This window comes from Tupaia chinensis, unplaced genomic scaffold (assembly GCF_000334495.1).
Source record: "Tupaia chinensis unplaced genomic scaffold, TupChi_1.0 Scaffold000394_1, whole genome shotgun sequence".
NCBI lineage: Eukaryota > Metazoa > Chordata > Mammalia > Scandentia > Tupaiidae > Tupaia > Tupaia belangeri.
Genome location: NW_006159896.1, coordinates 1,161,317 through 1,175,235, shown reverse-complemented (window position 1 = coordinate 1,175,235; position 13,919 = coordinate 1,161,317). Strand labels below are relative to the sequence as shown.

Here is a 13,919-nt window from a genome sequence, read left to right as displayed (position 1 = left end):
GTTCTTATTCTGAACACTGTTTTTCCTTTTGCAAGTCATTCCTGTTGAATGAAGACTTGGGAGACTCCTTGGATAGTGTAGAAGCACTTCTCAAGAAGCATGAGGACTTTGAGAAATCCCTCAGTGCTCAGGAGGAGAAGATTACAGTAAGACTCCTGTTTATTTTGAGTGCCTTCAAATGATCTTTAGAACAAGCCCGAAGTCTCCTTTTCTTTTAAGAGTTTTATTTATTTGTTTGTTTTATCAAAGAGAAACAGATAGGTACCCCCAGGAAAGTCCTCATACCATAATCCACCCGTCCTAGTTGGCCCAGATCACGAACACATTTGGTGTGCCTAAGTAAGGCCTGGGACGCAAACTCAGCAGTTTCCCATGTGGGTTCTGTTGCCTTCCCACTGTGCCACCACATGGTCCCAGATACCTCTTCTTTTCCTAAAAATGTTCTAGATAGACCTGATGAAGAATCTGTGTGCAGGGCACTCCCATGGGTGCTTACAGTCTCAGGACGAGGACGTTCCATCTCATTGGGGCGTAACACGACTTTGAAGAGTGAAATCATTTAATTGAGGGAGACCTCCAAAGTGAGATTTCACTGAAATTAGTGCAGGGTTAATAGAAGAGGTATTCTTGTCGAAAACATGTCTTAGAAGTTAAGATTTCCAGGACCAGCGGATGGCATAATGGTTACGCTGCTAGACTCCCAGGTAGTCGACCATGGTTTGAGTCCCAGACCCAGCAGCTTAAAACTTCTGCTTGATGCATGGGTGTGCATCCCCAAGATCCCAAGAGGAGAATGGAGGGAAAGGGAATGCAGCATGGCCATCCCTGCTAGAGGGTGGTTTCTTGCTTCCTGTCTCTCCAGTGAGCACATGCACACCATAGCAAAAATTTCTCTTTAAAAAAGAAAAGTAGAAGAAATAATATTTCTGAGGCTGCGAGTATCTGAGGGGTAGGAGGTCAAGTTGCAGCTGATGTCTGCCATCTGGGATGGAGCAGTTGCAGTCTTGTTCTCCTCGTCTGTTGGCGTCAACACAGACTCCAGCCATGTGGTTGTCTTCGCCAACCTAGGGGAAAGTTGTTGAGCTGTGTTGATGTTTGGAGTAGTTTCTGACCTGTTCAGCAATGACTTTTCTCTAGAGACCAAGCTAGGGTTTAGTATGCTCTCCAGTGAAGAACTCTTGTCTTCCTTCCTAGGCCTTAGATGAATTTGCAACCAAGTTAATCCAGAACAATCACTATGCAATGGAAGACGTGGCTACTCGCCGAGATGCTGTAAGTTTCTAGGTCCTTTCTTTCTTGTACTTGGATCTCTCTCTTAAGACAGCGGTTGTGGTTAAATCTCTTGAGCTAGAAGTCTTCCCAGGAATAAGAACTAGAGGTTCACAAGGATCCTTACCTTACAGCTGTTGAGCCGCCGCAATGCCCTTCACGAGAGAGCCATGTATCGCCGAGCCCAGCTGGCTGATTCCTTCCACTTGCAGCAGTTTTTTCGTGATTCTGATGAACTCAAGAGTTGGGTCAATGAGAAGATGAAAACTGCCACAGATGAAGCATACAAAGTAATGTACTGTTAGCATTGCTGCATAGCACTTATTTAGTAAGCTCAACCCAGCCTCCCAAATAAATCATAGTTCAGAAAAAAACTGGGGACTCTGACAACCACACTATTTAATGTCAGCTGACTGTCACTCCCCCCAAGCAAAGATAAGTGTGGTGGTAATGCCAGGTAACCCGACAGATTTAACCTCCCTCCTTTCTTTCACTGGCAGGACCCATCCAACCTACAAGGAAAAGTACAGAAGCATCAGGCTTTTGAGGCTGAGCTCTCAGCCAATCAGAGCCGCATTGACGCCCTGGAGAAGGCAGGGCAAAAACTGATTGACGTCAACCACTATGCCAAGGATGAAGTAGCAGCGCGAATGAATGAGGTCATCAGTTTGTGGAAGAAACTGCTTGAGGCCACTGAACTGAAAGGTAAGAGAAAATGTTACACTGAATTGCAATAGGAATTAAATAGGGAACTAAATATTTCTTCCTAATTAGATCATTTTAGGGGCTTATACCAGCTGAGTAAGGTAAGGTGGATGAATCCGGAATTTGGAGTAGGGGTTACTTGACCTGGGTTCTGGGTGCTTTGCAGTGTGACTGAGTGTGCTGATTGTAGGAATGCCTGAGAAAAGGGAGCGAATTGGGCCTCATTGTTGGAAAACCACAGTTAAGCCACCAGCCAAGGGCATCTAATAATTCCCAAGTGTCCTTATCTTGTGGAGATCAGCATAATTTTCAGATAACGTCTAATTCCCCTTCCAGAAGGTAGCGCAGATGTGCTGTTTGTCTTCTCTCCTTTGTGACAAAATGAAGCATTAACTAAAATTTTGACCCGTAGTCCTTCACTGAAACAGTGTGGTTTATGAGTGATGTTGGTAGGAGGACAATGTATTAACCAGCAGTCGCTCCTGCCTCTCTTGATAGGAATAAAGCTTCGTGAAGCTAACCAGCAGCAGCAGTTTAATCGCAACGTCGAGGATATTGAACTGTGGCTGTATGAAGTAGAAGGTCACTTGGCTTCAGATGACTATGGCAAAGACCTTACAAACGTCCAGAACCTCCAGAAGAAGCATGCCCTGCTGGAAGCAGATGTGGCTGCTCACCAGGTAGAGCATGGCTTGGGGCTGTAACTGGGCCAGTGAGTACAGAAACAGCAAGAAGGAAGGAGGCCAAGGAAGGTAGAGGGGATGGACCATGTTAATTTTTTTAGATGATGATAAAATCACACCCAGAGTAATAACGTCAGCTTAGAAATGTCTAGACATTAGACACTTGACACTGTCCCAACTCTCAAGACTCTGCCCTCCCCATTCCCAGGATCGAATCGATGGCATCACCATTCAGGCCCGCCAGTTCCAGGATGCTGGCCATTTTGATGCCGAGAACATCAAGAAGAAGCAAGAGGCCCTTGTGGCTCGCTACGAGGCTCTCAAGGAGCCCATGATTGCCCGAAAGCAGAAGCTGGCCGACTCTCTGCGTTTGCAGCAGCTGTTCCGCGACGTTGAGGATGAGGAGACGTGGATCCGAGAGAAGGAGCCCATTGCTGCGTCTACCAACAGAGGTCAGTTTGCCTCCGTCAGACGGGAAAGGGCCGCGCCATTGTAGCACCTGTAACGAGCAAGGTCAGGTTTAAATTATTCAGCTAGGACCGTGGTGGCAGCCCAAGTGACAGGACAGTGCTGACTCTTCACAGATGACTAGGGTGTGGTTTCCACTTACAGGCAAGGATTTGATTGGAGTTCAGAACCTGCTGAAGAAACATCAAGCCTTACAAGCAGAAATTGCTGGACACGAGCCCCGCATCAAAGCAGTTACCCAGAAAGGGAATGCCATGGTGGAGGAAGGTGAGTGGTCAGCTCTGCTCTTCAGGTCTCTTTGCCCTCTGTAGGTGAAGCTCCTGGACAAGGCAGAGCAGCCTGGGCTATGGGGCCACATGCCATCCCCATTCCTCCTGGCCATGCAGCCTTGGGTAGACCTTACCCCCTGAGCCTGAGTGTCTTGTCTGTGAACCCGAGGGTACAGCACCTCCTCCTGATGTAGGTGTGCAGGTTAGGTGAGATCGAGTGGGTAAAGAGTCAACTAGAGGGCCAGAAGGTGACGTGGTGATTAAGGCATTGGAATCCCACATGGTCAACCAGGCTCAAGTCCTGGACTCACTGGCTTGAAATTCATGCTGGCTACATGTGCCCGCATGCCCAAAATCCCAGGAGGAGAGGGGATGCGATGTGACCATCTCCCTGGGAAACGATTTCTTACTTCCCCCTCTTTCTGTCTTTATTCAGTGAGTGCATGCACCCCAGGGCAACACCCTACAAGAAAAAAGAGAGAGCAAGAGAAAGCTAAAGTGTCTGTGAGTTGGTCTCAGCAGCACAAACCAGCAGCAATGTCAGTGTTTTTATTGTTTCTCCATGAATAACATCATTAATGCCACTTTGGAAGATGTGCTGCTTCAAGTCTAGACAGGTCCTGGCTTGAGGAGGCCAAGAATGAGAGGGTCTGTTAAACGCTAGAATGCAAACTCTTAGAAAAATTGGAATTAGGCAGGACTTGGCCCTGCAAAAAATATAGAAACAAGTGCTGTGAGCACACAGAATGCTTCTTCCTCCCAAAGAATTATTTACTTAATTTGATTTATTTATTCATTCATTTATTTTAATTTGACCAGAGAGAGACACAAAGAGAGAAGGAAAGTGAGAAAGCAAGCTGCCAGGTCTGGGACACGAACTGTCCAGTGCCTTCACCACCTCACCTCTGCTGGTCCCGAGCACACAGAATGTTTTGTAGACAGTTTCCAAGAGTCTCTTCTCTGTGACGAGTCTGTACTTCCTATTTCCTGCCTACCCCCTCCCCCTCCAGGCCATTTTGCTGCAGAGGATGTGAAGGCCAAGCTTAATGAGCTGAACCAGAAGTGGGAGGCGCTGAAAGCCAAGGCCTCCCAGCGCCGACAGGACCTGGAGGACTCGCTGCAGGCTCAGCAGTACTTTGCTGATGCCAACGAGGCTGAGTCCTGGATGCGGGAGAAGGAGCCCATCGTGGGCAGCACCGACTACGGAAAGGACGAAGACTCTGCTGAGGTAACTGCCATCTTGGGAGGAGGGGAGGACATTGGGGAGCCGGACCAGGGCTCACACTGGGAAGCAGGTTAGGAGAACGGCAACACATGGAAAACACGTGTTAACGCAGTTCGTTTTTACAACGTATTGGAATCTGTTTTTTATTATGTTTTTTTTTTTTTTTTAACTTACTTCCCTCCTTCCTTTCTTCCTTCCTTTCTTTTTTCTTGAGAGACAGAAGGGAAAAATCACCCCCCAGGGGGATTGGCCATGCCGCAGTCCTTTCTCCTTCATTCTCCTCTCGGGATTTTGGACACACATGCTTACATGCCCGACATGCGTTTTAAGTCACCAGGTCTGGGACTCAAACTGCAGTCACCTACATGAGAGTTCAGTGACATAACCATTACTCCATCTGCTGGTTCCTAGAGTGTATTCATTTGTGTCTTCCATGAGCAAAACAGGCACCCCAGACAGACTGGAGCATACCCCCCAGTTTAAGCCGGCCAAGATTGCAAGTACATTCAGGTGTGCCTGGTGTGCCCAGCACACCAACTCGGGACCTAACGAGTCCATTTGCGTTACTGTTAGTCCGCTACCTAGCCCTGATGGGTTTTTAAAAAACATTCATCTAGGGAACCAGCAGCTAGCGAGTGTAATGGCTATGTCGCTGGACTCCCACATAGTCAACCGCAGTTCGCGTTCCGGACCCGGTGGCTTAAAACTCACACTGGGCACGTGTGCGTGCGTGCCTAAGATCCCGAAAGGAGAATGGAGGAGAAGGGATTGCAGCATGACCATCCCCCCTGGGGGGTGATTTCTCGCTTTCTGTCTCTATGTCTCTCTTGCAGTCTGGCGAGCGCACGCGCCCTATAGCGAAAACCTCTCCAAAAAAAATAATAATAATAACATTCATCTATCTGTTGTGATTTTGAGAGCCAGGTGCAGGACTTGAACTGTGGTCGGCCACGTGGGAGTCCAGCATTTCAACCACCATGCTATTTGCTGGCCCCTGACTGTTCCGTTTTTATTCTTACTATGGAAATTAAACACACCTAAAGGACAGAGAAGGCTGCCCCTCAACCATTTTTAGCTGTTTACTCTTGTCATGTTTCATGTGTTTTCTCCACTGTCTACACCTGTACATATATATATATATATATATATATATATACACACACACACACACACACACATACAAACATGCACACCAACATAATACAGACTCACCAGCATGCACACATACATTCCAGTGTACCAGTACACCCAAAGGTACATATACACTTTTTTGCTAGTCATCTGGTTTTTGTTTATTTTTAGAAATAAGGTCTTATTACGTTGCCCTTGCTGACATCAAACTTGCAGTCTTCCTGCCACAGCTTCCAGAGAGCTGGGATTACAGGCATTGCCACCTCACCCCACTTGGTCTTTTGTTTTTGTTTGTGTTGTTTTTTGAAGAGAGGTTTTTACTATAGGGCACGTGCACTAGCTGGAAAGACATAGAGAAACAGAAAGTGAGAAATCACCCCCTGGGGGGATGACCACCCACAGTCCCTTCTCTCCATTCTCCTCTCGGGATCTTGGGCATGCACACACACGTGCCTGGCGTGAGTTTAAGCCGCCAGGTCTGGGACTCTAACTGTAGTCACCTACATGGGAGTCCAGCAACATGGCCATTACACCGTCTGCTGGTCTCAGTCATCTGGGTTTTTTTTATTTTTTTTGATCAGAACTTTTCATAAAGGTCTCACTGTAGTCCCTGTTCCTACCTCCCGTTGAATATTAGTATAAGCTACATGAGAGTCTCCCAAAAGATGGGAGACTGGAAGACTTTGAAAATGACACTTGTAAGGGGACCAGCAATTGGTATAATGGCTACGTCACTGGACTCCCGTATAGTCGACTGTGGTTCGAGTCCCGGACACGGTGGCTTAAACTCACGCCAGGCACATACCCAAGATCCCAAGAGGAGAATGTAGGGAAAGGTATTGCGGTGTGGTCATTCCCCCCATGGGAGTGATTTCTCGCTTTCTGTCTCTGTCTTTCTGACGAGTACATGCACCCTATAACAAAAATCTCTCAAAAAAAAAAAAAATGACACTTGTGGGAAATGATATAGCACTAGATATGGAGAAGGAAGGGGCGGTATATATAGCCAGCTTTAACTTCCTGGAAATGCTCCATTTCTTTTTATTTATATATTTTTTTTGGAGAAGTTTTTGCTGTAGGGTACGTGCGCTTGCCAGAAAGACAGAGAGAGACAGAGAGACAGAAAGTGAGAAATGACCTCCCAGGGGGACGTGCATGCACATGTGCCTGGCCTGAGTTTAAGCCACTGGGTCCGGGACTGGAACCATGGTCGACTACATGGGAGTGCAGCAACGTAATCATTAGCCATCTTCTGGGCCCAGGAAACATTCCGTTTCTAAGATGAGTAGTACAGCATTATGTGATGGTGTTCTTTATGACTCACTGTATATTTAAGTTATAATTAAGTATGCAAAAGGGGCTGGCCATGTAGCCTAATGGTTAGAGGAATTAGGTCCCACACTGCATGTGTGGTTCAAATCCTGGCCCTGGTGGCTAGGAAAAAATACTGGGTATGTGTGCACGTATGTGCCCCCAAAATCCTAATAACATGGTGGAAAAATGGAGGAGGAGGGATTACTGTGTGACCACTCCCTTTCTGTTTATGTCTCTCTGGCGAGTGCATGTGCCCTCTGAGAATTTAAAAAAAAAAAGAATATCATAAGTCCACAACTAATTTCTCCTAACTTAGAAATTAGATGTTTATTTTTCAAAAGGAGGAAAGAATCAAGGGAGGACGATCGCGGGGTGGTGTAAAGGGGAGAGCTTTCTGGGGGGAGGGATTTGGTGAGGCGCTGCAGGCGGGAGCTGGTGCCTCAGGCAGAGCTCCATGTGTGATTTGTTTCAGGCTCTACTAAAGAAACACGAAGCACTGATGTCGGATCTCAGTGCCTATGGCAGTAGCATCCAGGCTTTACGAGAGCAGGCTCAGTCGTGCCGGGTAAGCTGGGTTTGTTTGGGTTTCATCGTCCATGGATAACTCGGGGTGGTGGAATGGAGAGAGGAAAACTGAGGGACCCAGGTACTGCCAGGAGGTGTTACAGGCATAAGCAACACTTGTCACTTCACTAACTCGAGTGACACCGAGGTTTACAGACAGCTTAAGATGAGGTATTTAAAAATACACCAAACAGCAGCAGCTCTTGAATCAGATTGTATTGGTCACTTCCGTGAAGAATGCTCATGAAAGGGCATCTGGTCATTCAGTGCAGCCATGGAAGTTGGGCTTGGCTGACACACCAACAGCCTTTAACCACATTTGCCACCTTTGGGTTTTTAGCAACAAGTGGCCCCCATGGATGACGAGACCGGCAAGGAGCTGGTCTTGGCCCTCTATGACTATCAGGAGAAGAGCCCTCGCGAGGTCACCATGAAGAAAGGAGATGTTCTCACCTTACTGAACAGCACCAACAAGGCAAGGCGCAGAGAGTGGACCTGTGTGTTTCGCACAGCCCCTCCGAGCTTGCAGCTTGCTCCGTGGGTGGTTTTGTCTCTCCAGAATGAGGCTGGTTTGGAGTTCAGAGAGATACCTCGAGTTTCCTTGTCAGTCTCTCACTTCACGTGCACGGGTCCGTTACTGCACGCGATCCAGGTCGTGTGGAGAATCACGATCGAGCACTCTGGGTGGGCTTCTTTCCCTTTGAGCCCTGGTCCGCTTCTCTGTGACGTGTACCTGTCAGTTCTTCGGCTGGGCTGCACAGCTACACCTCAGGCCAGCAGACAGGTGAACATGCCATCCCACAGGCTCTGTCTTCTCAAAGTCAAACACGACTGGCTTGATGGGCCTTTCTTCCTCGACACGATCTGGGTGGACAGTAACCTTGAAGTCAGGCAACGGTCCTTCACAGACCATCTGACTGTCCCGGAGGATCCTGCCTGGCATTTTGGTTAGGGCAGACACTCTTGGCCATTGTTAAGAGCCTTCTGTGGGCCAGCAGGGGGCATGGTGGTGAGAGTACTGGACTCCCACATGACTGTGGTTTGAGTCCCAGACCTGACAGTTTGCTTTTTTATTTTCTCTTCCTTCTCTCTCCATCTCTTTCTGATCAAATTAAAAAGTAATAATAATAAACAAATTTTTTTAAAGGTATTTTATCTAACTTTATTTATTCTTATTTATCTATTATTTGCTTTAATTTGACCAGAGAGGGACAAAGAGAGAGACAGAGGGAAAGTGAGAAAGCAAGCCGCCAGATGCAGGACTTGAACCCCAGTTGGGCATGTGGGAATCCAGCACCCTTAACCACCATGCCACCTGCTGGCCCCTAAATAAATAACTTTTAAAAATTACTTATTGTATTTTATTTTATTTTGTTATTATTTATTTATTAAATTTGATCAGAGAGACAGAGGGAGAGCGAAAGGGAAAATGAGAAGCAAGCCACCGGGTACAGGATCGAACCATGGTTGGCCATGTGGTCTCAACTACCACATCACCCAGCAGCCCCTAAATAAATCATTTTTAAAAAATAAAAGAGCCTCTTGTTCCCGTGTGTGCACACACGGGCCTCTTTGGATTCTCTCTTTTGCTCAGGGAGGTAATTGGCTCTCAGTTACCTTCCTTTGTTTTCCTTAGGACTGGTGGAAAGTGGAAGTGAACGATCGTCAGGGATTTGTGCCAGCTGCGTATGTGAAGAAGTTGGACCCGGCCCAGTCGGCCTCTCGGGAGAACCTCCTGGAGGAGCAAGGCAGCATAGCTCTGCGGCAAGAGCAGATTGACAATCAGTAAGGGCCACACTGGCGGCCGCGGGGGCCGGGGTTAGGCGGAACCTGAGGCTTCTGGGACTCGTCTGCACCCTTCCTATTCTCTCTCAGCACTCTGAACCCACACACCTGCTGTCTGAGCCAGGCACTGACTGACCCGTTTCCTTTATTTGGTTTTCTCCACACTCACCCCAAGTGAGTTTCTTTTCCTAAGCAGTTTTCTAATCATAGCCATTCTTTCTTGTCTTCGGGTTGAGCTGCTTTTTGAAATTGGCTTTTCAGGTGTCGCACAGCCCTACAGCTCTCCTCCTCTCAGGCTGCTCTGAGGGCTGCACTCTGTGTGGCCTTGAGCTACCCTTTATGGGATGGCTCTCCTCTGTTATACCTCAGCCCTGTGCTACCCTGTGTCTTCACCATTAGGGCATTTTATGCCACGGGTGAAATCCACAGCTTTGGGTATTTAGGGATACCCTGAAAAACACTCCAGAGTTTAGAGTGGTGGAATTTTCAGGACCCTTGTGATCCTTGAGAGGACTAGTATGTCTACACTTCCAAACTTGGTTACTGTTGAGACAAAAGGGAGAGGTTTCCATTTGAGTTCTTCCCAGTGGCCTGGGTTTTCAGTATGGGACGAGAAAGGTCAGATGTATGGCCAGGTAGTGCTCAGTACAGTTTTGTTCCAAGGTCCCTTTTATCCCGGGCCTTGCTCTGTGACGGTCCTGGTGTTTCCAGTACAGGAAGATCTGCCTTCCGCCTGGCAGACTTGCCAGGAAAATGAAGGTGAACTAACCCTCTAACTGAATTGTCCTGCTGTTTCTTTACGTTGATTTCATTCATGGTCTGAACTGCATTTAAGAGCTTTGGATGACTCCGTAATTTTCCCCAGTTAAGCATCCACTTCATGACACCGTCGGAGCTTCCGCTTTTCATTCCCACGGATTAATCCCACTAATTTGCGCATGCCTTTGCTGTGCCCCTCTGTGCAGGACACGCATAACTAAGGAGGCCGGCAGTGTATCTCTGCGTATGAAACAGGTGGAAGAACTGTGAGTAGGCTGAGAGCCTTGCTGAGCACCCCATGTCATTGCTGCCCCGTCCATCCTCCCTCGCCGCTTCTCTCGAAGGCCCTGTCCATTCTCAAACATGAGGTGGTGGGAAGACCTGCGTGTTCGTCAGCAGCTCTCGCTCACCAGGGGCAAGGTTTCGGTGGCGCTGTCAGTTGATAACTGCTTACCTCCTGGTTGCTCCGTGTGTAGCTGTGTGCTCAGAGTCTTGATGGTTTTCTGGTGACCAGCTGCTGTCAGCAAACCTGCAGGCTGATTCCTTCGTAGAAAGGAAATTGAATGCCTCTTTAAAGTGCTCTGATTGTCCATAACTTGCTTTTTTATTTCAGCTCGTGATAATGATTTTAGGTTTTTTCACTTAGTTTTTTTTATTAACTTTGTCATTTTTGAAGACAGCCCTTTGTATTTTAGTTCCCAAGAGTTAGAATATTCTTTAATTCTTATGAAATATTCCAGATATGGGACCAGCAGTTGGCGTACTGGTTATGTCGCTGGACTCCCATGTAGTTGACCGTGGTTTGAGTCCTGGACCTGGTAGCTTAAAACTCATGCTGGGTGCATGTGCGTGCGTGCCTAAGATCCCGAGAGGAGAATGGAGGAGAAGGGATTGCGGTGTGGCCATCCCCCCTGGGGGGTGATTTCTCACTTTCTGTCTCTCTCTCTCTTTGTTTTTCTGGTGAGCACACGCATCCTATAGCAAAAAAAAAAAAAAAAAAAAAAAATTTCCAGATAACAAAATGGTACAGACACTTTGTATTTTGCCTGATTTTCTTCCTGAAGTTGCCAAAACACCCTAAGAAATAAATGTATTGTTTCAGAAATGCCCTCCCAGTGCAGATCCACGAACATCCTATTAGACAGTTTGAAAGCTCAGTGTGCCTTCCCCCACCTCATCTCCCCATCTAGGGGCTGCTCAGAGAATTAGAAAAGACATGGGGAGAAAACCCTCTGTACATTGTGCCCAGCAAATTCATCTCATCTCAGCTGTAGTCGCATGAACCCGTGTTACTGTGCTAAATGCTTGGTTTCGGTCCTTTGTGGTTGTGATGTCACAAGTGCAAAAGTGGCCTGGGGATGAGTGTGCCTGGCTGTTCCAGCCGCCCAGTTGTGAACAGCATAGCGTGTGCTTCTGCCGCTGTAGAGTGGGTGCGTAGGCTCTTCATCTCCATCTGTGGTCTGGGACTCGGTCACCAGGCGGTGTCGTCATGAGCTCACAGCCTTGGATCCACGTTGCGGAGATGCCTGGTGGTTGTTTACATTAGTGCCCGTGGGAAGCTAACTGCCTTCCTGCCCCTCTTGTCACCCTCTCAACTCACACCAGATACCATTCCCTACTGGAGATGGGTGAGAAGCGCAAAGGCATGTTGGAGAAGAGCTGTAAGAAGTTCATGCTGTTCCGCGAAGCGAATGAGCTGCAGCAGTGGATCAATGAGAAGGAAGCTGCTCTGACAAGCGAGGAGGTCGGCGCAGACTTGGAGCAGGTCGAGGTGCTACAGAAGAAGTTCGATGACTTCCAGAAGGTATGGGGAGTCGTGTAACAGAGCTGGACAGTTATTTAAAGACTTTGCTGTCTTGATTTCTGACTCCAGAGTACTAGAATGAAAAGATGATATTGCACCATCTGTGTAGATTACAGTCCACCATGTGTAGCTGTTTTCGGATTATTTTAATGGAAACTTTTCTTCAATCATCTTGTTGAGAAATGTGCCATTTTCTCTATATGTCGGCAATATTAAGACCTTTTATAATACCAGAAGTTAAAAAAGGTGTCAGAGTATTCTTTATTTTTCAATTGGGATAAAATCCACATAACCAGAGTTAACCATTTGAAAGCACTGAATTCCGTGGCATGTAGTACATCATGTTGTGCAGCTGTCACCCCTTCCCGGTTCCGAAATCCTTTGATCAGCCTCAGGAAAACCACACGCCTGTTAAGTGGTCACTTGCCATTCTCCATGGTCCCAGCCACCTGCAGTCTGTTGTGTCTGGATTGACCTGTTCTGGACATGGCGCATCCAGGGAATCCCGTAATAGATGCCTTTTTATGACAGGCTGCTTTGGTTTAGCATAATATTTTCAAGGCCTGTCCTTGGGGCATTATCAGCCTGCCATTCTTTTCCATTGCTGAATACTGACGCCCCGTGCGCCCGGACCACATGTCTTACCCACTCCTCAGGTTAAAAGTATTCATCCAGTTTTCTATAGCTATGCATTAAAATTTCATCACAAATTTAAAACATTGTTTCTTCTGGCCACCACCCCCCACCCCCCGAAAAAGGTTTTGTAAAAAGTCTTTATTTAGCCAGAATAATGGTTTGTACCTATAGGTAATGAGGTAAGTTTCCAGACTGTTTCCAGTATGTGTTTATATTCTTCTTCGGTGGTGGCAGTTAGGATTTCTGAGCTAGATCACCATGGAGGAGTAGAGGCAGAGTTTGTAAAATACCTGCTGAGCAGAGTTTATAGGGTTAAGCTGTAGTGCATGATTATCTGTCACTCTGCTCTTTAGCTTTCCTTGCGGGTTTTAGTCACTATGGCTTCTGCTTTAAAGGATCTGAAAGCCAATGAGTCACGGTTGAAGGACATTAACAAGGTGGCTGAAGACCTGGAGTCTGAAGGTCTGATGGCAGAGGAGGTGCAGGCCGTGCAGCAGCAGGTGGGTGTCTCCATCTGGGAGCGAGGCTCTGCTACCCTGTGCAAGGAGCTCGATTCCTTGCCAAGTCCTTCATGGCCAACAAGCAGCCTGTCACGGTGCAGGACTGTGGCCCACCTCTAGGTCAGGCCCTCTCTGTGGCATGAACCATTGTGTTTAACTTTCTGGGGCCAGTGTCCACTTCATGCATAGCTGGGGATTCCTGTCTTCTCCATTAAATGCTGTGAAAGGTGTTTAATGTTTATGTAGCCCTTAACTATGGCAATTCCTTAACTAAATAAAAAGATTTTTCATATAACCACTTGATTTTAGGGAGTTCTGCTGGTTGGGGCCAGCAAGTGGCATGGTAGTTAAAGCTCTAGATTCCCACAGAGCTAACTGCAGTTCAAGTCCCAGACTTAGCATCTTGAAAATCATTCCGGGTACATGTGCGTGCATGCCCCAAATCCCAAGAGGGGAATAAAAGAGAAGGGATTGTGGCATGGCCATCCCCCATGGTGCGTGATTTCTCACTTTCCCTCTCCCTGTCTGTCTCTGGCAAGTGCATGCACTCTATGGTCAAAAAAAAAAGTTGTTTTGTGGACCAGCAGGTGGTGTGGTAGTTAAGGTAGCTGGACTCCGACATGGCTGACCGCAGTTTAAGTCCCAGACCTGGCAGCGTAGTTTCTCACTTCCCTTCTGTCTCTTTCTGGTCAACTTCAAAATAAAATCAAATAATGACAATGTATAAAATTAAATAAAATAATTCTTTTTTTTTTTTTTTTTTTTGGTGGGGGGAGGTTTTTGTTATAGGAGGCATCACCTTCGCCA

At 47.2% G+C, this 13,919-nt stretch overlaps 1 protein-coding gene across 7 annotated transcripts in view; it reads left to right on the top strand.

Moving 5' to 3' along the window:
• Positions 1-13,919, top strand: part of SPTAN1 (spectrin alpha, non-erythrocytic 1) — a 65,270-nt gene that overhangs the window by 16,612 nt on the left and 34,739 nt on the right. For 5 of the 7 annotated variants that reach the window (XM_014589981.1, XM_014589978.1, XM_014589984.1 and 2 more), the window contains exons 11-24: positions 36-146; positions 1,195-1,272; positions 1,404-1,559; positions 1,770-1,974; positions 2,473-2,654; positions 2,866-3,109; positions 3,270-3,392; positions 4,405-4,622; positions 7,537-7,629; positions 7,969-8,103; positions 9,265-9,413; positions 10,379-10,438; positions 11,778-11,976; positions 13,008-13,112. In XM_014589981.1, coding sequence (XP_014445467.1) covers positions 36-146; positions 1,195-1,272; positions 1,404-1,559; positions 1,770-1,974; positions 2,473-2,654; positions 2,866-3,109; positions 3,270-3,392; positions 4,405-4,622; positions 7,537-7,629; positions 7,969-8,103; positions 9,265-9,413; positions 10,379-10,438; positions 11,778-11,976; positions 13,008-13,112 — 2,058 coding nt within the window. The remainder of the gene's footprint in view (positions 1-35; positions 147-1,194; positions 1,273-1,403; positions 1,560-1,769; positions 1,975-2,472; positions 2,655-2,865; positions 3,110-3,269; positions 3,393-4,404; positions 4,623-7,536; positions 7,630-7,968; positions 8,104-9,264; positions 9,414-10,378; positions 10,439-11,777; positions 11,977-13,007; positions 13,113-13,919) is intronic. The other 2 variants (XM_014589983.2, XM_014589982.2) reach the window with 1 other exon arrangement.